The 24,672-nt window shown below is 36.1% G+C and overlaps 1 protein-coding gene across 6 annotated transcripts in view; it reads right to left on the reverse strand.

Annotated features, from left to right (window-relative positions):
- The window catches only part of ATG2B (autophagy related 2B), a 50,085-nt gene that overhangs the window by 21,875 nt on the left and 3,538 nt on the right, over nt 1-24,672 (reverse strand). For 3 of the 6 annotated variants that reach the window (XR_012628951.1, XM_074868728.1, XM_074868726.1), the window contains exons 2-23: nt 23,892-24,054; nt 21,875-22,027; nt 20,779-20,881; nt 19,305-19,467; nt 18,671-18,850; nt 14,760-14,856; nt 13,516-13,698; nt 12,655-12,809; nt 11,833-11,944; nt 11,414-11,675; nt 10,406-10,556; nt 9,766-9,858; nt 9,403-9,591; nt 7,814-8,087; nt 6,889-6,994; nt 5,632-5,824; nt 5,351-5,493; nt 4,030-4,187; nt 3,607-3,779; nt 3,162-3,312; nt 2,102-2,301; nt 1,197-1,277 (exon numbers count right to left, since the gene is read on the reverse strand). Coding sequence is in view for 5 of the 6 variants with exons in the window: in XM_074868728.1 (XP_074724829.1) it covers nt 1,197-1,277; nt 2,102-2,301; nt 3,162-3,312; nt 3,607-3,779; nt 4,030-4,187; nt 5,351-5,493; nt 5,632-5,824; nt 6,889-6,994; nt 7,814-8,087; nt 9,403-9,591; nt 9,766-9,858; nt 10,406-10,556; nt 11,414-11,675; nt 11,833-11,944; nt 12,655-12,809; nt 13,516-13,698; nt 14,760-14,856; nt 18,671-18,850; nt 19,305-19,467; nt 20,779-20,881; nt 21,875-22,027; nt 23,892-24,054 (3,483 nt within the window). In the remaining variant the exon portion in view is untranslated. Of the gene's footprint in view, nt 1-1,196; nt 1,278-2,101; nt 2,302-3,161; nt 3,313-3,606; nt 3,780-4,029; nt 4,188-5,350; nt 5,494-5,631; nt 5,825-6,888; nt 6,995-7,813; nt 8,088-9,402; nt 9,592-9,765; nt 9,859-10,405; nt 10,557-11,413; nt 11,676-11,832; nt 11,945-12,654; nt 12,810-13,515; nt 13,699-14,755; nt 14,857-18,670; nt 18,851-19,304; nt 19,468-20,778; nt 20,882-21,874; nt 22,028-23,891; nt 24,055-24,672 lie in introns of all 6 variants that reach the window. The other 3 variants (XM_074868729.1, XM_074868727.1, XM_074868730.1) reach the window with 2 other exon arrangements.

Genomic DNA, 24,672 nt, shown 5'->3' on the forward strand with positions numbered 1-24,672 from the left:
GCACATCCATTGTATATACTGCTTTTTCATGTATTACTATTGCATAAAATAAACTCCTATCCTCCTCTGTAATATCCGTCATAGTTCTCTCTCAAATACATTACACTATAAACACTCTTCTCAAACTATTGCAAGCCTGAGGCATACCAACACTGCTATCCTTTTAATAGTTTCTTCCACCCACCTCTTTAGCCAATTTTTTACTTCCCCCCTCCCCCTCCAAAAAAGATTCCCAAGTGCATTACAAGCCATGTTAATTGAGCAAAAATTCACAGAACAAATAAGCAACATGGTGTTAAAGCAGGCTACACAAACACATAGGAATACCATGCTGAGTCACAGCAGAGTCCAAAGCACTGAGTTCAGCTTCATGCAGTTATTCAATAAAAATGCATGTAAAAAATAAGCATACCATACATACTGAAGGTTAAACAAGATAAGCTTCAATGTCAGGGTTTACTATCTGTAATCCAGTATGGTGTAAGTACATGGAGCTATACTGCTACTGTGCTAATGGCATGTCCTAGCTCATGCATGTTTACACACAGCTTCCAGATCAAGGGTCTGTAGCCCTGTCTGCTATGCTATACCTCTGCATCCACACTTATCTGTACAACCCTTCTAATTCAGAAGTTTGCATTACAAGCATTTATGTAAACTGCTACTTACTACTTTCCCAAAGTCGTCTGCTCCCTTACTGCTATTCAAATGATATAACACAGGAAACAGACAAGGAAGAAACAGGACTTGAGGAATGAAGTGAGCAGAAGGAGAAAATACAGAAATGCTTTCAGTGCTGCAACTAGCGCATTTTTTTGGTTTGAGGATGTTCTTTTACATCAAGGATTATTCAAGTACTTGGATAGTGTTGGACTATTGAGATTTTTCCATTTGAACTTTTTTAAAAAAACAAACAAAAAACCCAAAAGCCCCAGAACCTCCCTGACATCTGACATGTTGTGGGCAGAGATTTAGGATGATGAGAGAAACTGTAGCAAATGAATGCACAAATAATTTAGGAGGGAGATTACAGTCTGTCAGTGGTCTCAAACAGAGACAAGAAAGAATGGGAAGAGTAACATAAGACACTGCATAACACAGATTCTTCCATCAAGGTTTAGTTTGATACTTAAAGCAGTTGTTAAGCAATGAGGCTGAAATGGAAGATGTAGTCGAGGAAACTGTAGAAACCTAACCTGTTCATGCCAGCTTAAACCTGAAGGCAGTACTCTGTGCTGAAGGGTGGCTCCTCTTAGTCCAACAGCAACTAGAAATTCCTGTACAAGAAAGTTACATGAGTGAGTTTACATGAAATACATGTAACTATTTGACAACTAGATTATGAAACAGTCATCCTTCTGCTCCCAGAATCTCCAAGTGTCTAGAAATGAAGAAAGTCTAACACTTTCTGTAACAGGATAATTTAGAAAAAACAATTTTGTGGTGGTGATAGGAAGGAAGGCTACCTGTTCATACCGGGATTCACCAGGATTACCAGTACCACCAACCCAATGGAGTTTGTTCTTACGCTGTTCAAATCTGAGTCAAGTTAGCCCCTGCGATATTGTGCTGGTCCACAGATTCCTTCTTCTCTAGATAACTCTACCAACCTGTTTGTCACTGCTATGCCAACTAAGAGGTCATGTTTTAGCCATGCTAATGAATGCTCCTGTCAAAGCCAAACACACCATTCCTTTACCAGTACCACACCAAATAGGTAAGCAAAGGCTGCCTATTAGATGACACTGCTCGTAAGCTGAGCAGAAAGCTTTTAACCCTTTATTCTTCCCGGGTTTGGCACCAGAATAAAACTCAACCAAAGAAAAACAAGAAAAAGGTCAACTGGCCAAGAAACGCATTCAGTAAAGAAATATGGCACAATCAGCAAACTGAATCACTGGCAGAATTAGTAAATTATGCTGATACGTAAATTTTACAAGCTGCGCAAAAGATTCTAACAGAAAGTTATAGTTTGAGGATGAATGGCTCAGAAATATATGGTTTCTTCATCTATAATCCTTGTAACCCCACATCTAGATGCTTCCATATAAACTGAAGTAACTCAAATAATTTATAAAAGCACAAATTTAAAAACACAAACCTTTGTATTGCTCTCTATCTTATCTGATTGGATTTTGACTGCAACAGTCAGCATACTTGGACAATCCACTCCTACACCATCTGAAGCGATCCTGCTAAGACCATCTTCTTCAGAAAAACAGATAGTAGGTTCTAACCAATGGGGACGTATTGTGCTGGGCAGTCGTACTTCAGAGGAAGGGACGACCCCATCTACCATACCTGCAAAGAGATTTTAGAATGAGCTATCTTGTGCTTCAAAGTTGTTACTGAGGAAGAGTTAAGAAAAATCCTTTTTATGCTTAATGCATTAAAATTATTTTCATTACCAAAGCTAGTCATGCATACTGACAACCAGAAACTGTGAAGGGGAGGTTACAGGTGACCCAGTATTTAAAACCATGGTTCTAGCTAAAATCCTCAAAGTGACTATAGGGTTTTTTTATTTGCCCAACAAAATGGCAAAGTTGAAATAAAGGACAGAAATATCCTATGAGTTACATGGACAGACAGGAATACGTCTCTCCATTTTATGAGATGGTGCCAGGTTAACCGCTAAACACACAGTAATTAACCCTTGCACTGAAAATCCATTAACTTGACTACCACTGATTCAGAGACATTTGAGGGGAAAACCTGAAAAGGTTTGACTACATGGGGGTTACCCACCATAAAAACTATATAGTCAACTTAAAACTGTTCACCTGCTGACAACAACTAGCTAACCAGGAAAGATACAGCAGCCACTGGTAACATGTACCTTTTCAAATTAAATAACCAATCACATGTAGGAAGTGTGTACTTTCATAATAAAGAACAGGCTGCACAGCTAATTTGGCAGAGGACCAGAATATCTTTAAAGACCAGCAGTTGCCAATGAAAGTTTGATCTAAACTGTAACTAAGTAAATACAGTTATCATGAAGTTGTATTACTGTAGCATTTAGGATCATTACTGTGCTAAATGATACATGATCAGACGTGGGGGAAAAAAAGAAAAAAAAGACAGCATTTCTCCTAAAAAAACTTCAAGTTTATCTTGTTTCAAATTTAGTCCCAAAGCCACCTCAATCCCAACCCTACCTTGATGATATAAATTGAGGCTGCTACAATGGACGCACACATAGTGTCTGTCCTCAAAGCCTTCATATTTAGTCACACTGAAAAGTGAACCACTGTTGAACTCAAACCAGAATTCGCCGTATTTTCCTTCCAGTGCATTTCCATCATCCTGCTGAAGGAAGAATAGAAATGATACAATGATTGCTTGCCGAGTTTACTACAGTTAGTCTAAACTAACACAACGCTTGCTACCAATACACATTTTCTTGTTCGCTTTACGTGAGAGTAAGTAAATGCAAACAGAACCACTAAAATACTGTGTTGCATTATTGTCTAGTTACAGTACAACAGTATGAAGATTACAGAATTACTGTTATAAACACTTGTTCCTTCCAAAACCAGTACATACAGCATGAAGGGGATCCCACGCTCAAAACAACAACTTTTTCCAGCCCCAGTGTCTCACCTTTACATCTGTGAATACTGACACTAATCCATGTGTCACATTTAGCTGAACAGACAGAAAGCTTTGTGCGTTCTTATTCTGAGAGTCAAGTTTTTTCCTTCTGCGTGAACGATAGTTTGGATCAACAGTGGAATAATACTGTAGCGTTTCTTCCTCAGACCCACTCTCGTCATCTAACAGATAAAATGAAAAACAACTAACTAGTACGCATACTATGCCAATAACTTGTTGTTTTTCCATCAGTAATGTGATTCAATTTCACGCTTATTTTACTTATGTAAACAGTAATCTATGTTTTTTCTCCCTGGTTTAAATAAATCCATTCTTAAAAGTCTACAAATTCTTTCCACTGTCAGCTTAATCACTTCAGCCAATTATGCTTTTGAATCACTATAGTTCTAGATGATTTACTAAGGGTATTACCATAATGAACTGCAGATTTAAATTGACTAAAGCTGTCTTTACTGAAAGTGTTGATGAGCTGGCTGGCCACAGATAGTCCAACACCATAAGAAAGGTTTTCAAATGTTTCTACAGGAGATGGAGCTGTGGGTTCCCACAACAATAAATCATTGCTGATCCTAGGAAGAAATAGATTATCATTATACAAAAATATATGACTATATTCCCACTTAATATAAGGTCAGTCAAGCAGTATTTCCTTTGCAAACTTCATATAACAGATTTCAGATTTCAAAAACATGAAAGAAAAGTGTTCAAGAGCACAAGAAAGAATAATGTATTCATGAGTAAAAGCAATGAGTAATAAAAGCAACTTTTTTCTATAATTATGGTACGCACATATCAAAGTCTAACATTTGACAGTGACACAAGCACCTCTATTAGTAGGTGTATATTAGCTCAGTAGGTTGGAGGGAGGGTGACAAAACCCGATTTTGATCAGATCAATTTTCAAACAAGGTTGCAGGAAACATTAGTTCTTTGGACTTCAAGTGAGTCTGTGTCTGTTGAGGTAAATATGTATGTGACATTCCGTACAGAAATACACCAACAGTATATTCAATGTAAGGTCCAGCTTTGCCACTCTAGAAGTGAAAAATGCTTTGCAAGTAAAGCAATGCCTATCAGAGGCTAAAACAGATCAGCATCTTTCTATGTAGCTGATGCATAGCATAATACCTACTTTTAGTTAATTTAATCTAGTTGTATTTCTTTGTTTTTCAGACAGAAAACTAACAGAAATAAACGATGAACACCTATCTGCAAGTTGGGTTCACTTTCTCTGCTTTCATAAGCCTTTGTAAGGCTTACAGAACTGGGTTGTCAGGGTTTTTTCTCCCCTGCCTGCCTTGTGGACTCCTAATTTTTAGATGGGGAATCACTGAATAAAAAGGAAAGAATAAAATTGAATGCAACAGTTTTTGAAGTACAATGATCTTTTTATAAAGGAGAAGTCAGAAAGGTCAGAGCAAGATGAAATATTGAGAACACAGATCTGAACAATGTATTCACTGAAAGCAAAAGACTATTTAACTTTAGCCTTTATTCACAAAATCTGCCACATACTTTTTAGCAGCTGGCTGCTATGGCACCTATCAGATATATGACACAGTGGTGTCTCTGATGTTAACCTGGAAGAATATTTATATAGCATTTTATGTTCTTAGAAAACTATACAAATGAATTCCTGCTGTAGCTGCTTATTCAATTGCTTTTCTCAACAACAAATTCAGAACTAGAAGTACAGGCCACAATAACCAAGCAAAACAATTGCCATACTTGCCTATTGTAAAGTTTTTCATAAAAGCTTTTGTTTGGTAGTGTTAAGTGAATGTTTGGTAACATGAGTTCCAGTACATAATGAGAATTGCTAATTGTTTTATCCTGAAACTCGGTCATTTCAACTACATCTCCTGGCATCACCATCTGAAAAAAAAAAAAGAAAAAATCCCTCTCAAGTAAAAAAAAAAAAAAAAAAAGCAAGCCAGAAGATACATATAAAGTAGTGAGAATAAATAGTTTTGTCTACTATAAGCACAAATCAGTAACAGAGTTTTATAGTACCTCTTCATTTTCAAACATGACCCTACGAGAAGAAAAAGGAGAAGGCTCTGGTCTTCTAATATCACAGACATCCTTCAAAGAATGAGACCCTCCTTCTTCTTCCTCTTGAAAGTTATTATCACCTTCTTCCTCCTCAGCTGCTATCCTTTCCAGAATAGAGTGCACAGCCAGGGGGTTTATTTTCAATACAATCCTGACATTGGAGAAGTTACGTAGAATAAGCCATTAGAGATGTTTAGAATTTTTATATTGATGCACAGTCACATGTTCCCTAGCTCTACTAGCTGGCCATTAAATACACAATAGACTAAATAGCTCAAAGACCAGGGATTTTTTTTTAATTAGACAATAACATATTTTACTAGACACAGTGATACCATTAAGAAAAACACCAAACTTACAGGCACAAAGGGACATGGAAAAAGAACCATCAGGTGAAAATGTTAGTGTCTGCTTTTTTCAAATCCATCAGGGGACCATCAGGTGATCTAAGAAAAATCTAGCGCTCTCCCAGAATAACACTTGTATCATTAGACCACCAACAGCTATTAAAAGATGCTCTGCTACATGACATAGTGCATTACATATACACAGTTACAGAAAAATCTGTACCATTATAAAAGAAAACCATGCTGAAAAAAATGTCCATACAAACATGCTGTCAGAAAGCCACTGTATTTTGTGGCAAAAAAATGTATGTGGCAAATCAAAAATTGCCTCTTTAAACATCTTATTACACGCTACAGCTGTTAGGTCCTTCTGTTCAGTAACTCTGAAGTACTGTGTTGCCTTACATGTGATATAAGCTGGAATAATTCAGTCACAAAATAATTATCCTTATTGTTATTACGGCTTTATACCAGCTTATATTAATATTCTGAGGCAAAATTCAACTGAGATTTTTTTTTTGTTTGGTATTCAGCCTTGAAATGTAAAAGCAGGAGAAAAAGTAAAAAGTGACAAAAAACAAAAATGGGAGAAAGTTTTAAGTCTCTAATCATTCACTAGACCATGAAAATTTATTCAAGTCTAGGCAGAAACCATTATACATTAAAACCATCTTGTATTATTATAAATGTAGGAGTTAAGTTTTGCGTTTTTTAAAAAAAAGTTCTTGGGTTCTTTTCAATAGCTACATGTTCTTTCTTTGCAAATTATTTTAAAGCATTTACCACACAAGCAGCCTGCATTAAAATTAGAAAAATAATAGTACTTTGTAAAAATCCAAACAACTTGCATTAAAAAATGTTATTTTACCGAGGCCAGTCAAAATTGTCTGATGATGATGTTATATCTCCATCTATGCCACCAGACACTTGGAAAAACTTTATTGGTGCTTCTGCATTATCCTCTTCAAATGAACCTAAATAGAAAAATATTTTTAAAAAATTAACACAGGAATGACAACTGCTAACTTCAGGCTGCCCACTCCTCAGGTTGGAGTCCAACAGGATAGCTTGTAAACGTTATCACTAAGGTACTTAAGAAAGTTTACTCATCTTCTCTGCCACAAATTAAATATAATTAGAAACAAAAATTATTTCATATTATCTTCTAGCTAGCAGCATTCAGAAAACCAGATGCTTCTAATGCATAGATATCTACATTTACAGCATCACTACATTATGACACAGCCTTGAGAAGTACACAGAATGACAAATCAGCAGAGAAGTTTTGCACATATAAACCAGTCTCACAGATTTATTACTTTGAAAGATATTAGACACACAAAAGTATTAAAATTTTCTCAATGACAGTTATTTAGGACATCATTCACTTCATTTCTAGACTGGACTTGAGATTCCTAATTTGCGTATCTGTAGTATCCCTCTACAAGTCTACAAAACTTACCCTAATACCATGATCAAGATGGCAGAGATACCCTAAACTGAAACAAACTGGTATAACAATGTAACAACTCCCCCCCCAGCAGAAATACTAGCTTAGATCTCAAAACCAAGAATGCAAGCACTATACCTACATATATTAGCTTCTACTAGTAGTATTATTTTGACTTATGCTGATACTTAGCACAGAACCTAAACTGCAGCAGAGATATCTGCTCCAAAATTCAGGCAGAAAGACTCTCCCCTGTGTTAAACCATACAAAAGGACATTTTTTTCAACTACATAATATCTGGAAAAACAAGAGAGTATTTTAATATAATGTTAACATTCTTACCAGTTAGCTCTTTAAAGGTAAGTTCTAATTTAACTTGTTCTGGAGTTGACCCTCCTATAAACTCAGTTTTAAATTCCATATCTGTAAATTCAAGATGAAGAATCTCCTTCTGAAGCGATTTCTTAAACCATGGTCCTCGTTCCTGATCTGACCGTAGGTCAGGTATTGGGAAGCGAACAGAGAGATTTAATGCTGGGGCAGTGACTTGAACTGAAACTCTACAGTTTGCAGGAGTATGTGAATCATCCAGAAAAACTTCAGTAAATGCTTTATGCTAAAAAACAAAGTAAAGGGAAAAAAAAAAACCTAAATTAGAGATAATAGTACTAAAAATTACTATGGGGAAAGCTTTTGATGATGTAATATCTAAAAATCAAAGAGATTAATTTTTCATATGTTACACAAAACACATTAGGACCAAAACATATTAGGACCAATTATTATTACTCTTCAGATATTCTTCTACTATTGGTGCTTTTAAGATTCTACTTAGAATTATTTGCAGAGGTTAGCAATCTTTAAAAAAAAATGGCTGTTGTATTTTTTTCTCTCAAATGAGAGAGTGAGTGTACCAAACAGTACTCACCTGCAGTTTGGAAATACCATGTCGCAGATTTTTTTTAAAAAAATGCTATTGTTGAGAAGCCAGGAACTACTCTCATACATATTGGCCCCTTTCAGTAAATCATGGCTTCCAGGTCCTATCACTGATGTGTCATTCAAAACCTCCCTAAGCATAGCTTACTGCTGGCCATCATTGAAAATAACCAAACTTTCAGATCATAACCACGATAGAAATTACTGATGTCTTACAAATTTTTTAAATGAGGATTCGCTTAAATAAGTTTTGAAGACTAATTTTTCTGTAATCAGTCAACGCAGCAATAAAATTACATGAAGATGCTTGTTGCTGTGCAGAAAATCAGTTAATTGCATTAATCCTTCCTCACGTATTTCAAGAAAAGCCTTCAAGTTTTATGTTATTGTGATAAATATACTAACACTTAAATCCTACTGACAACCTGAACCAAGACAAACAAGCTCCCACTTCTTCTGTTGGTCCTCAATCACTAGAACACAATGCATACGTTCCCCATCCTTTCTACTACCTACCCCAAAAGCAGGTAAGGCACAGCAGAGGCAACTGGGCTGACTAACACCTGAATATTTCAATATAGAAGTGGAATTGTCAATAACAGTTTATATCAACTGCTGGAGAGCATGATGGGACAGATTAGGGATTAGACGTCAGTCAAGATTCCTCTTTTTTTGCCTAGTTCTGAGAATTTATGCAGTTTGTGAAGCAGCTACCATTGTCTTTAGGTGTGTTATCAAGCATGCAATCACTGAATCCCAAATTAGTATCTACATGAGATGGCTACTGTTCTGTATCAGAAGTAAGAAAAAAAAAAAAAAAACCCCAACGAAAAAATCCCAACGAAACACTCCCCCACACACCCAAAAGATAAAACCAAAAACCCAACCACCACAAATCAATCAGAATCAGCAATCTTGGGTTTAGTGCAATCCTGCCTTCCTCTTGCAAAAAAAATCAGCAAGTTTATTAATCAATTCCACTTTTAACTTACCAGATTTATGTGCTTGTTGTAAGAAGCATACATGTGAGATGCCATCATCTCCACTGTAGTTAGTTTCTGTGGTTGAAGTAAGGAATTTAATCTGTCTACAATACTAATATCCAGCTCACAAAACACTGGACTTAACTTTATTTGTAGCTCTGCCTTCTGTGGAACAGAACTGAGTCTCCCTTGACTACCCTGAAAACAAAGAGGAAAAGCACTAAAATCTTTAAAACCAATAGAGTGAAACAAATGATAATAACTGAGAGTTAAGAACTCTGTTTTACAAGAAAGATACCCTTCTGTTAAAATGAACAAAATTAGACAAAGGCTATTATACAGAGACTTGGTGTTTTTAATCTCCCACCTTACCTGAGGTCCTCTATTATCTGAATGCTTATAATGAAGCTGAAGGCATGGCATAGCATGAGAGTCATTTCCTTCTTCAGAATGAAATGTCAGCAGCTTTAGAACAAAATAGAGTTAAAAATACTTAATAGATAAGGAGGAAAGAGTTGCCACAGGAAAATATATTTATGACATTTGACCTAGAACAGACAGTAGGTAAACCTACATTCAAGTCAATGAACAAAGCTCCAGCCCAGCTTACTCAATCCACTTATTCAGCCACTTTGCTGGATGTCTCTGACCATTAGAAGAGCTGGAAGAATAATCATCACCCAGAGAAACCTTCACATTGCTCAACTCCCACCAGTTAGTTCTTGGAAAACGTTTACTCTAATTCCCAAACTGTTATTCAGCATATTTAAAAAAGAAGGAAACTAGTGAAGTTTGGCTACTTAACACTATTCCTGTCAGGTGTGACAGCTGTTTGGTTCGCTATTTGAGCTGCCAATTAAAGTGTAAGTGGCCTCTTAAAACCATAACATACTCAAAAAAAAAAAAAAAAAAAAAAATTTAACTTCCAACCATTTTAAAATCTAGCATTCTCCGTTATAAACTTTTCTTTGCTATGGAACCCGGTACAAACTTCCTGTATTTTTTTACGTACCTCTGTATAATGAGGCTGAATGGAATGAGAGTCAGTAGAAAAAAGGCATTCCAGGAACTCCATATCCCCGATGGATAAATCAGTACTAAAACTTCGAGAGGCAGTCCTTTGTCTTTGTTCATAAGACACTTTGATGCCAGTACCTATAAATCTGAATTTGAAAATTATGAATTAGGAAAAGAAGCATAAAACAATAAAAATTAAGAAAAGTCAAGATTTAAACAGGTAAGAAAGGATCACTACAATCCTTTTAAAAATCATTAAACCCACCATAATATCTTCAAGATAAAATTCTAACAGATTATAGCTTTAGCACAAAGACAATGGAGCTGACTTAAGCTACACATTCAGCAATGGTCAGTATAGAGAAATTTGTAAAAAACACTTCAGACATGTAACTTACAGTGCAGTTCACATAAAGCTGGGAATCTAACATTCTTACATAGACAATGCAAAAGAAAAATGCGTCAGGAAATGTAAGTTACACATATAAGAAAAATATATATACACCATTAAATAGTTTACTTCATACACTGTACTGGGACAGTAAAAACTTCTGGAAAAAAGACTGTTGACTAACTTCATGACTTTGCTCACACTTACTTTTATCTCTGATACACTATTTTGCACTAAGTAAAATTCTAAGCTCCTTCAAGCAGAACTCCCTATAAGATGGTCCTGTAAAATACAGTTATTTCTAAAGAAACAATTTACTTAATGATACCTGACTCTAGATTTCTGTGGTAGAAACTGTACCTAGTTTACTTCATCTATTGTTGAGAAGAGCTAGGTTGATTTTAATGTTTATGCATTTTTCTTTTTTTATTATGAAAAAACAACAGTCTTGGACAACAGATGTCAAAATTCAAGGCTATTTTGAAATTAACAGAAAGTCTAATGCAATTCAAATATTAAGTGACACAATTCCTATGGAAATAAACTTACTTTATTCAAATTTACTTAAAAGGTATTTTTGTTAATTGTATTTATTAATAAGCAAAGTTATACCTAAGGTGATCATGAGAACAAGCTTCTGCAAATACTTCTCGGAAGGACAGAAAATCTTCTGTTGAAAACTTAACTGGCTCAATCTTTTCTATTCGGGTAAAGAAATCCCGAGCCATTGGTGTCAATGGGTTAAGGTTCAGTGAACTTTCAGGTGGGGGTAAAGGGTCAATATGAAGTACAGACACTGAGAAAGTTCCAACTGCCAGTCTAAAAAGAAGCTCAGGTCTGGATTCATCCACAGAAACAGATCTGGATGGAATAGCTGAAATACAAAATTAAGTTCACGTAATTTTTCAGCAATAACACATTTATAAAGTCATCTTACTTTAGATTTTCATTTCTTTTTACCAAGTTGCTGCATAACAATTCATTTTCAGAATTATCTAGGGAGAAGAATGCTAAACAACATTTTTACTTACATGTCCTTCTTAAGGAAGTCTGGTGAACCACGTTGGCTGTAAGTGAAGAACCTCTTGGAGGTTGTAGTTCTTGTTTGCTACGATCAAGAAAATCACCCCAAGTTGGTTGAAGCTAAAACAAAAATATGTATGATCTTAAATTTGGCAAACAGATGTTATATCAAACATAAATAATAAAGAAACAAGACCAAAGTACATGCATAAACAATCAACAACATGCCATTTCACAGCATATTAGTGCTCCATTAAACAATGTAGCTATGCTTTACTTTGGGCTACGCTTTCTAATTCTATGATTGTCTAAACCCACGTATTTTTAAAGCTAAAGTTGCTCTCTCCATATTCTTCTGTTTTTCTGTAAAGTGCACAACTGCTCTCCATGGCTTTCACTATGCAAAATATTAGGCACGTAATATATTTGGGAAAGATGGCGATTTCAACATCATAATTTTTATGTTGTTTGAGGAATAATGCAATACAACAATTTTGTACTTTTTATTGCCATTGCCCGTGTAGTCCATATTAAAAGAAAACCCAGATGGTAAACATGCAGTTATTAAAAAGAAAACAAAACATAAAGAGTCCTGTATAAACTTCAAAGGCATTTGAAAACAAATATTCCATTTCCTGTCTTGGTAGCCAAACAGATGAGAAGCTTCCCAATACAATTTCCATAGTAGAAAAGGAATACTATCAGCTCTAAACATTTTCAATTGTCCTAGAATTTTGCAATAGTTCTTGATATTGTAAAGAATATTTATGCAACAGTTTCAGACAAAAGTGTTCATTTCAAAAAGATTTTAAATGTAGTTAATACTATACCACTGTAGTGCTCAGTGGAGATCCTGCTGGTGTAGTTGTATATGTACTGGTTAAAGACAAGTCTAGATCCATGGTTGGAGGGTCTCCAAGAGGTGGAAGGGAGGAAAGGCTGTGAGACATGTCCATTTCAGCCATTGAGAAGAAAACTTCTTCTTCTAATAAGAACCATAGATCGGTTATTCTCTAATTAAATAACTTCAACAGAAGTTATTTCATAAGTTCAAAAACAGAAGTTATTTCATAAGTTCAAAAACAGAAGTTATTTCATAAGTTCAAAAACAGAAGTTATTTCATAAGTTCAAAAATCTACCTGCTAGACCGAATAACCAGCTAAATATATTATTTTCAGACATTCCAAGTTCTATTGACACTGAAACTAGTAGTATCTATGACAGATTATTTAAAAAAAAAAGAGGGCAAAAAGTCTAATAAATACTAGAACAGTTAAATGTTCCATTTTCATATTCAAGTTGGTATAATTTCTATAAATGCATACACTCTCCTTTTGACAAATTGAAGTTCATATTTTCATATTAAAAATAATCAGCAAAAATTATTAAAATAAAAATATAAATCAAGGCATTAATTACCTCAACCATGCATTTGAAAATAGGTTACACTGCATGTGTATTTACCATGTTGCTCAGTAACCTACAGATTACTGAACAGTTTTAATGAAATAATCAAGTCTAGCCTGATACCTAAACTAGATATTACTTTTTTATTCAACAGTACAACAGCATACAATTACTCTATGTCAAATTTCTTTTGATACTTAAGTTAGTAAGATTCCAAGATGAACAGTCAATTTATATAACTCTAACAGGTTATTTGCTATGCTGCATCATCTTTTATACTTGCCACGACTAGAAGGCGTTCTGGCACTCTCTGTCTCGTAGAAGCTTTGTTCAGATGACGCTCCTGCAGATAACGACTCTTTTCTTAAATAACGTTTCAATTCCATCTGAATCCGATATTCATCTTCCTGTTGCATTGGCCGGTTTTTCCTATCTTTATTTGACAGTTCTATCCTGCTTAGGCTCTCTGAATTAAAAAAAAAAGGACAGAAAGCTACTGTAATTTCCTTACCAGCATGCCAAACAGAATTCAAAATTGAATCTGAAAATTAACCAACCATTGTTGTATATATACACGTCTGTGTATATATACATATCTGTTGCATATCAGATGTGTATATACATGCATTTTGTTGGTTTAAAGATTTTACTTGACCAAAACAGACTACTCTCTCACTAGCATTCATTAATTTCAAGTCTGAAGAAAATATTTTAAGGTCATATATGCAAATGTGTTCACATATATCAGCATCTATTTCTCTTCTCAGTCAGCTTTAGGGACTAAGGACACAATCTCTTAAATGTTTTACTGTTAAGGAATTATTAAAATTTCAGGTTTGAAGATGACACATGGGAAACTACATGTCATGTTTCTCCAGTTATCCAAAAAACAATGGCCAAGTCCAGTACAACAAATACTTCACATTCTTCTAATGATACTGATGTATCTACCCGGGACATGACAAATCTTTTCAAAAACAAGATTAAGAATCTATCCTAATAAGAAGTGTTGTTACATTACGGGGGGTGGGGGTGGGGTGTACAAACCAAAACATCCTCATCCTGCTACTGCAGTAGTCAAAAAAACCTGCTGTTAGTTACTCAGCAAATATGGACAAAAGAACTCAACTACTGTCTGCTTTACGCTTTCTGTGCATGTCACTAAAGCACAGGACAGAGAAGGAACCAGACCACTAAGCCCCTCTCATGAAACAGAAGCTGCAAGAACCAAAATTGATCTGGCCTGATTTTTTCCACTGACCACGTCCCATCTCTTGTCCTATTATATAGTCACTTGTCAAGCCTTAGCTGTTACCTAGATTTTCATTACCAGCATGTACAATTTGCAATCAATAAATTGATCATAGTCCTACCCGGAGCAGCTACAAGAGATTTTGCTACTATCAGATAGAAACTAATAATAATCTACCACCACACTTTTTTTTTTCCACTGAGGAAACTTCTCTTGAAAAGTTTATTTTTCATCCACTGTAATACACAGTTAACATTTACAGCATGTTCACTTGCCTGGTCCAGCAATAGCTGCTACCATGTCCAACAGAAGATGCACCTGCCTTGGTGACAGAAATAGATGTACAGAGTCTATTTGTCCATCTACATCCAACTAAAAAAGAAAAAAGAAAGAACACTTAAGGAATTTTTCTTTAGAAGTCTTGAGTCAACTGTATTGTTAATAGATTTTGATGCTGGATGCTACAGGATACAGACATTCCAGCAGTATCTTCATCTTCTACGCAACGACAGCTAGAGATTTGTGTATTGCTCCCAATCTGTAGACTGGCAGGATAAATGCAGGTGTGTCACTGACAATTTATTAGCTTAAAATACAATACAACTGCCTAATAGGAAAATTCAAGAACACTATTAACCTGCTAGTTGGTTTGCTTCTTTAATAATTCCAGAACTAATCCACAATATAAAGTTACTATTATGTACAAATTATAAAATACTGAAGTGAGCACCTTCTGAAATAGATCTTAAAAACTGTAAAGGTTCACTTCAGGACTTCTCTTTAGTATACAGATGAATACACATATCTTCTTCATAAGCAGTGAGATGTTTATAGAAGTCTAATTGGTTTGAGATGATGTACAGCAAAGCAAGCCACTTATCTTTTGAGAGCAGCTCAAGCTAAAATTAACTGAAGGACTTGTACAGATTCATTTCTCAATTCTAGAATCCCATATTCCCAGGCGTTAGTCCATTCATGATTATTGCTCCCTGTACTGAGTGTAGGTGGCAAGGTGCTGGCCACAGGGTATGCTGCAGGGGCAGCCTCTGTGTTAAGAGACCAGGGTCTGCCCCATCCTGGGCAGTGCTGATTCTAGCCAGCTCTGAAATGGACCCACCTCAGGACACAGCTGAGCCCATCAGCAAAGCTGGTGGTGCCTCTGTGAAAACGTATTTAAGAAACAGCAAAATGCTGCGTGGGCAGTGAAATAAAAACAGCAAGAGAAACAATCCTGCAAACACCAAGGTCAGGGAAGGAGCGGGAGGAGGTGCTCCAGGTGCTAGAGCAGATAGTCCCCTGCAGCCTGTGGAAGAAATCACACCAGAGCAGAAACCCACACTGCAGCAGGTAGATGTAACCTGCAGGAAACTGTAGCCTGTGGAGAGCCCACACAGGAGCAGGCTCCTGGCAGGTGCTGCAGCCCACGGAGAGGAGCCCACACACCTGCAGGTTCTCCTGTCAGGAACTGCAGTTCATGCAGGACCCATGCAGAAGCAGATTTATCCTGCTGGACTGTAGTCCACAGAGAGGACCCACACTGAAGCAGTCTGTGAAGGACTGCAACCCATGGGACGCACACTGGAATAGGGGAAAAGCCTGAGGAGGAAGGAGCAGCAGAGAGGAACTGTTAGGAGCTGGCCGCAACCCCTCAATTGCCTATTCGCCCTGCACTGCTCAGCAGAGTGAAGAGGTAGAAGAGTCGAGATTGACAAAGTGAAGTTGAGCCGTGGAAGAAGAGCGAGTGAGGGGAAGGTGTTTTAGTTTGTTTCTCATCATTCAAGTCCATTCTAATTGGCAATAAATTCAACTAATTTTCCCTAAGTTGAGTCTGTTGTGCCCAGACAATAACTGCTAAGCGGTCTCCCTGTCTTTATCTCAGTTTATGAGCTTTTTCATCACATTCTCTCCCCCTGTCCTGTTGAGAAGTACAAGTGAGAGCAGCTGGACGGGTGTATGACAGCCAGCCAAGGTCAACCCACCACACCCATGGGGGAAGGGAAGAGGAAAAAAAAAAAAAAAACAGCATGCAGTGGAATGCATTTATATGAAAATATACTTTTGCTCATAAAAACCTTAAGGGAATATTTACCTAAGCAGGAAAAACAAATGATCAATTAGTTTTGTATACTGTTTCCTACTATTTTTTCCATCCTTTGGAAAGAGTTGAAAGAAAATGAAATTACTGAAGTGTCTCATACTTGACAGGAACTTATACAGTATATTTTTCAGTTTACATGCCTGAAACGCCTATTCTAATCAAAGGTGTTTTAACATAACTCAGTTTCCAGAGTTAGAAAAAAAAACCACTTAACCTGACTAAGCAATGCAGTGTATCTACGTTCTTTCCAATCTGTGTGGACTCTACCTGATAAATCAAAAAACAAGTCCTCCTTTCATTTTGTCAGGTAGTATTACATCCATTCACTAGTTCAGATGTTGCTACTATTTAACATACCAACAGTGTTTTGCCTGTGCTCAAGCCCAGCTTGCAGAGACCACTGCTCTTCATTCTACCATACTGAACATCTATAAAACAAAAATTACCCTCAACTCTGCCCTTTTTCTTCTGGCTACCTTAAAATACATCTAAGGGTATGAAACTGGAAAATTTTTGACTTTTCGAAACATCTGGACATCAATTAATTTAAAGGTGTTAACTGTACCGGCTGAACATGAGCCAGCAGTGTGCCCAGGTGGCCAAGAAGGCCAATGGCATCCTGGCTTGCATCAGAAACAGCGTGGCCAGCAGGGACAGGGAAGGGATCTTACCCCTGTACTCGGCACTGGTGAGGCCGCACCTCGATTACTGGGTTCAGTTTTGGGCCCCTCACTACAAAAAGGACATTGAATTACTCGAGCGTGTCCAGAGAAGGGCAACGAAGCTGGTGCAGGGTCTGGAGCACATGTCGTACGGGCAGCAGCTGAGGGAACTGGGGTTGTTTAGTCTGGAGAAGAGGAGGCTGAGGGGAGACCTCATCACCCTCTACAACTCCCTGAAAGGAGGTTGCAGAGAGCTGGGGATGAGTCTCTTTAACCAAGTAATAAGTGATAGAACAAGAGGGAATGGCCTCAAGCTGCACCAGGGAAGGTTTAGACTGGATATTAGGAAGCATTTCTTTACAGAATGGGTTGTTAGGTGTTGGAATGGGCTGCCCAGGGAGGTGGTGGAGTCCCCATCCCTGGAGGTGTTCAAGAAGCGGGTTGACATAGTGCTGAGGGATATGGTGTAGTTGGGAACTGTCAGTGCTAGGTTAATGGTTGGACTAGATGATCTTCAAGGTCCTTTCCAATCTAGACGATTCTGTGATTCTGCATTAACTATTTGTACTTTTGAAATAGCCAGGATTTTTCTATTTCACACCAAACAAAGTATGTTATTTCACTTTTCAAGGACTCTTAACTGTATAAACAAATGAAGTTAAAGATTGACTAGAAATTGCTGGACATGAGAAACTTTTCTACTTTATGCTTTCTGTAGAATATAGTGCACTATACAAGACAGGTCAACAGCCAATTTTAAAATTGGAGACAAGGGGAATATATTTACACAACTTTACCTATATACTCACACTTCTTTAAAAAAAAAAAATAGGGCTTTATTTTCAATTGCTTTGCTTCCTGTATCTTTATGTAAAAGTCAAATAAAGTATTATTTTAATTAGTAGCATTTAAATATGACATTATTATTTTATTTACTAAGTAGAAATATTCATGTTAGTTTTATAATGCTGCAACCTAATTAACCATTTAAGGATTACTTGTAATTGCTGAAGTAAATTATATCCTTTTAAAACCAAAGTGATTTTAATCATCCAGTTAAACATTCCACACATATGTAGGCAAAGTCAGTCATAGTGCTACAAGAAAAAAAAAGATAAATGAACAGCAGCAGGAGTTTCATGAAAACAAACCAACTTTCTCAGGAGCTACTCCAATGCATAAATTCAGTCTCTCTAACATACAGGAATTCTCTCTGAACAGATTTCAGTGGGCCATTGACTTGTCTGGTCACTGTAAAGATGTCTTTCTTATTAGACAAATATGTTGGGTTGGAATGCAGAGAATCTACAGCAAAACTAAGGGGATTCTGTTCCCTTGAGAATCTCACCATTTTTTGTATGCAGTAGAAAAAATAAAATCCTACGTAACTATTAATTTAGTTAAAGACCAGGAAAGCATGACTAACCTTAGCTCCAGGAAGTACTTCATTTTGCTTTAATGTTAGGCTCAACTCCATTTTACCAATCAGCTTACTGATCTGCACAGGGTCAGAAGGAGTAATTTCTGGCAAGTTTCTTGTTAATTGTGGATGTGGCTCATAAATGATTTTTGGATTCCAGCTAGGTGAAAGCTTTGGTTCAGTTGCCTTAAAACATTATAGAGAAAGGAATAAGAATGTATCCCATTTCTTACCAAAAGAAAAATAAGCATTTCAAATAAGCTTATCACACAAATTATCATTTTACACAAATATAAATTTGACAATGGTATTAAAAACATGTATTGATAACTGTGAAAGAAACAAGGCATGTAAAATGTGAAACGTGGCCTTTTTGCAAAGAAGTGGAGCAAGTTTCCACAGAACAGTGAACTGTAGAGGACTTGTATACATTACAGTTGCAACCAGATTCCAGTACAATACATCCCAAATTTTACTCAGTCCTAAAGTCACCGTTTCCTTCCCCCTCCTCTAAAGCAACAGCAAGTGATTAGAAAAAAGTTCAACTCCTATATCCTTCAGGATGAACCTAATGTATTAGTCTAACAATATATTCTATCCTTCATCAATTTACATTATATAAGAATGTACTTAATTTTACCAACTGCGTAGCTGAACACACTGGGGAGGACTTTGCTGATGCAGGAAACTCATCCCAGAAGAAAGAGACACCTGAGAGCTGCAGTAACTTGTGAGCAAAAGCTGTGGGCTGATGTACATTAATTCCAGAGCACTCATCTGCAGTTTCATCACAGTACATAGTTCTGGGAGACAAAACAAAGGAAATAAAGATGGTAGGTGCATGCAAACTGTTACCTTTATCGTGCCATTTAGCCTCTAAGTTTGGACATGCTCTCTCTCTTCATACTATTTACAATGCCACTGGCTGGCATGAAAGAAGCAGCCACCACTCTCTGGGAATGGGTGGAAATCTTACATTTTCTACAAGGCACCACAGGACAATTGTGACATACTTCCAGCGTGAACATATCCTAGTGTATTACCCAGGTATTTCCATTAGGACACACACAATTCTTGCTTCAGAACCTGAATTTTTTTTAAAATCTGCCATCTAATATTTTTCTGTTGTCTAAAAGTACCACTTGAAACTAACGTTCTATCAAAATGAAAGTTAAAAATTGAGAGAATAGGCTCCAACTCTGTAAAATTTCTGTGAAATTAGATTCCTTACATTATAATACGGAGAAACACCATGAACAGTAAAGTCTTAAAAAGATGCAAGTCTCCACATAATAGAATTTACAGTGGAAAAATACACCTACCTTTCCATACATAACATGTATCAAACATCAAAACAATGTCCTATTTAACAGTTTGTTTCAATTTAGTTTCTAAAGTACAGAAAAGGAGGTTTGTTCTGGGAATGGACTTCCATAGGAAAAATAGTTAGTTTTACTGACATCTCTCCTGAACTGAATATAACAACCTGAAGTTTAAGTGTTTAAACCCAAACATATTTCATTAGCACTTCTCAGTAAGAATCAGTTTTATTTGGTAATGATTTCAATACTTTACAAGGAAGTAGGATTACACTATCCCATAGGTCAAAAAAAAATACTTTAGGTACGTGTACAGTATTCCAGTTCAAAGTAATTACAGAATACATGTGGGCTCTTCTAAAAGCTCACAGAGGACCTAAACTCTTCCAGTTTATTTTTTTTTCAGGACTGTACCTTTCTTTCTGAAAATATTTAAGTGCCTTACTCAAAAGGGTCAGTTTCTTTTGTATGCTGAAAAGATGGCCTGATTTGCCAACAATATCCATTGACTGTTGAACATCTGAGAAGAGGTATTCATTAACTGTGGAAGTGGTCATTAACTTAGAAAATGTAAAACACTTCTAAACTGATGGTTAAGTATCTTTATCTTAAACATGTTAAGCAGAAGTTGAGTGCAGAAAACGCTCACTGGCATTATATGAAAGTGGTGATCAAGAGCTAGTGTCTTAACTGTACATTAACAATATGTGTGCACAGGTGAAACATACTGTACAGGAAATGGCAAAAGGTGCCTTAGAAAAAAAACACAACAGATTTTAAAAAAAAAATCTTTACCTTTCAATTCTGATTTCAAGTGCAGTTCCACTCTTAGAGTTTTCCGGCACATGTTCTATTCGCAAAACAGTATCTAAAAAGGTAACTTTCACTCTTCTTAGAACTTAAATGAGAAAACAAAAAGATACCATGCAAGCACTTAAGTTACTCAACAACGACTTTTATAACCAATTTAAAATGGCCTTTCATTTTTTTTTTTTTTTTAAGTTCTCAATATTTATTTCAGTGGAAATAGTGAACTGAGTTTAGTTACATACCAAGACATCAAGTGACAATGTAAGCTCCTACTAAATGTCCAATATGTACATCCATACCATGCAACGGACCTTTAACGGTCTGAGCAAGTGACAACTCACACCAAGCTGTTCTATGGGTCAGCGTGGATGATCCTCAAAGAAAGTACCTACTTCATCATGCACTGTATCTGAACTCCTAAACACTGCTATAGCACCACGCTACTCTGGCTGAATACTTCTATTTCTAAATCTGATTTTAAACATTTCCCTCAGCTCAGACATTTCAGCACTCGGTTCTCCACCACATGATGTGGTCATAAGCCCTTAGTTTCTTCCACTTAAGAAAAATCAACAACAAAAAGCTTCTAAAGTAATTCTAACAACCCGGTATGATTGTTGAGATACATATGTCGTAACAGGTCAGCTTTGTGTAAAAATAGCTGAAAAAACATTCTCTGTTTCTCCCTCAACAGCATTACTACTAGCAGTCTGAGTTTGTGTGATGAACAAAATTGTTCATCAACAAGTTGCTCCACAACTAAGGCATCTCACCGATCACTCAAGCACAGATTTAGCCGAATTTGTTCTGGTGTAAACAAACACCAATTTGCCCTGAAGCAGGGTTCATTCTGTCCACTAAGGGAAGTATACACATATTTTAGTTAGTAAATAGGCTTTTTCCCCCCCCGGCTTTGAAAACACGATCAATTGTCCTGCCTTCCTGTTTAAATTTTACAAGTAATGCTAACAAGTGAAAATTTGAGAGACAAGTTACGGCAAATGAGATGCCATTTTGTAAAACATGACATAAACTGATTTAATCTCACATGTTCATTCAGATCTCAATAATTAATTCATACCTGTTTCAATAGTTTCCGCAAATTTCTCAAGTCCTTCAAAAGGCTGGGACCCTTCTCCTTGTTCATCTGTCAGTTTCTGGCTAAGACACTCTTTTGCAAGCTGCATACTACTGGTCATAAAACTTGACCAATACATAGGCTCAGACCCAGATGCTGTGGAGTAAAAAAAGTATTAACAAGGTTGACTGTGAACATTTTGAAACAATAAAGACAAAATGAAATAACGTATTTGGGCATCCAGAAAAGAGTTTCAACAGTTTAGTAAGAAGTCATACTTAAAAGCAAATTTAGTTACAATCCCTCTTTATACACTTTACTACTATAAAATTACTTTAACCTATTTAGATTTCACTGGTAAAATTCTGGTATTTAAAAACTCAATATAAACAAGATGAAACCAGGATTCAGCGTAACCAATCTTCACCACTGGTTTAAGTGAAAAATTTCTGAAGTACTTTTATTATATTGGTATAATTTTGCAGGCATGATCAGCAAAATGAAATTGAGAAAATAACTTTCTTTTAAGAATTATTTTAAGGTTTCTTATTCCATTTGAAACATACCCTAGATGGGGAAAGACTAAACAAGGTTTAAGATGTTATCTTAGCATACTAGAACACATTTTAAATGTCTAACACAGACCTGACATAATAAATAGAACATAATAAAATCCGAGAGCACAGCACATATTAAGATGAACAAGTTTTTTAGCAGCCAGATTAACTTAATTGACAGTGCATTCCTATCAGCTGATGTCAAGCCCATTGTGAGCAAATACTGTAAAGAAAACAAGGTGAGAAAAAGTAACCAAATTCAACTATAACACTCTAGTATAGGCGAAGTAAAACTAGCACAAATACAAACATGTTAAACAGGCAAAACATTCCAGTTTAGCATTCATGTCTAGAAACATCCATGTGGCTACAGAACTGTGATAAAACCAGCACTGCGGGTTTTTGTTCTACTGTATTACAAAGCACTGTGAATCAGAGAACTAAATGGATGCAAATGAATAAATAAAGCTTCTTCCTAATACTACCATTCTTTCAAAGCAATAATCTTACATCAGAAAGTAAAATAGCTCAAAATTTAGTTGCAGTTAAACAAATAAGAATGAAATGCAGAGTATATATAAGCGTGCTACTTAAGGTAACTTGCAAAAGATGGAAAATAGGGTTTATGAATCTTTTTTCTCTTCTTTATTATGCATTTACATAAATATTTTCTTTCATCTTCTCTACACTATAAAAAGGATAACAAGTTAAAATCTTTCAGACATTCAATCAAAATTTTCCACACACTAAAAATGCACTAGTGTCCCACACATGATATAACAACACATCTAAAGAGAATTCATGGAGGTTTGATAGTCAGTGAAAATTTACCACCAGGACAGTCTAAACTAGATCAGTTGTATTCATGTGGATACAGATAAACTAGAAGAGCTCGGACAATCCTCTCAGCATTATAATCAAAGGTAGAGTACTTAAAAGTCATTGTTTCAGACTGCGGTAACAATCAAATTGTATTAGTTCTCCAAATATACAAGCAGATGCATCTTTTACCCTACAGTTGCCCAAGACAGACAGAACCTCACCGTAAAGCCCCCTCACAGTCTTACACTACTGTGCTATTCTACTGCCACCTAATAGCCAGCTATTAATGCTGACTAACAGCACTTGGCATACAACACCCAAAAAACCTAGCTAACAAAAACTCCTTTCCACACAGTATTATTTCCATTTCAATATGTTCGAAACAGTTTGGAAGAGATACAACAGTAGGAACATCATCAATATTTTAAGTTATTTAATGGAACAACAACCAGTTGAGAAACACTTGACAACCAACACACACCTGACAGTTTCTTTTTCTATTAATTACATTCTCTATCATTCATGTATCTAAATTAAATGGCACTTCAAATAAGGCTAAGAGCTGACTAAAGCAAGTGTAGCCTTTTGCCTCTGAAAAAATGTGAAGAATCTCCTTTTCAAAAGTTAAAAAATAAGCCTACCAAGCCTTGGTCTTGGCCTGAAGACCATCTCTAATCCTTTCACTTCTAATGCACAGTTGTCCTGTAGCAATGACCCCCACGGAACAGATAAAGAAATTGATTGGATAAATCCATCTGTGACTTCCAAAGGTGCATCTGCAGACTCCAGGATCTCATTAAGACACTAGAAGAAAAGAATCAAAATAATATTTTTTTTTAAAATCATATACATAATTTTGTATATAACAATTAAAACATTGAGGCTATGAGAAAATTATACTCAGGAAGACAATAAACTGGCCGCTTTCAAGTATTTTGATTCCACTGTAATTTGTTTCACATTAATTACATAGCTTTCAGCATAATACAGATTTCTCTGTCGTAGCTGTATAACCTGTATTTTTGCACTATACCAAAAGAATTCTGCTATCTTCCTGTTATAAATACTATAGTAATAACACAAGTTAATCTGTTCTTTCTCCAGCAGTACCTGAAGAAAGCTGAGAACAGGCTGACATTAAAAACCCAAGTACCTGGTTTCTGTGGCAAGAATATTTCACTAGCATGTAATTTCAATGCAATGTTCATTTTACATTTCTCTGTGACACTGGAACAATGGAACCAAATAACTATCTCTTGCTGTATAACATACTTGCCATTTCCAAATCATATTTTAATGTGTTCAATGTTGAGCACCAATTTAAAAAAAATGAAGCTCAGCAGACAGACCAATATTCTACAGAAACTGTTCTAGTAATCCAGTCCTTTATAGTGACATTATAAACAAAACTACAATCAAGTT

This window comes from Strix uralensis, chromosome 4, assembly GCF_047716275.1.
Source record: "Strix uralensis isolate ZFMK-TIS-50842 chromosome 4, bStrUra1, whole genome shotgun sequence".
Classification (NCBI taxonomy): Eukaryota; Metazoa; Chordata; class Aves; order Strigiformes; family Strigidae; genus Strix; species Strix uralensis.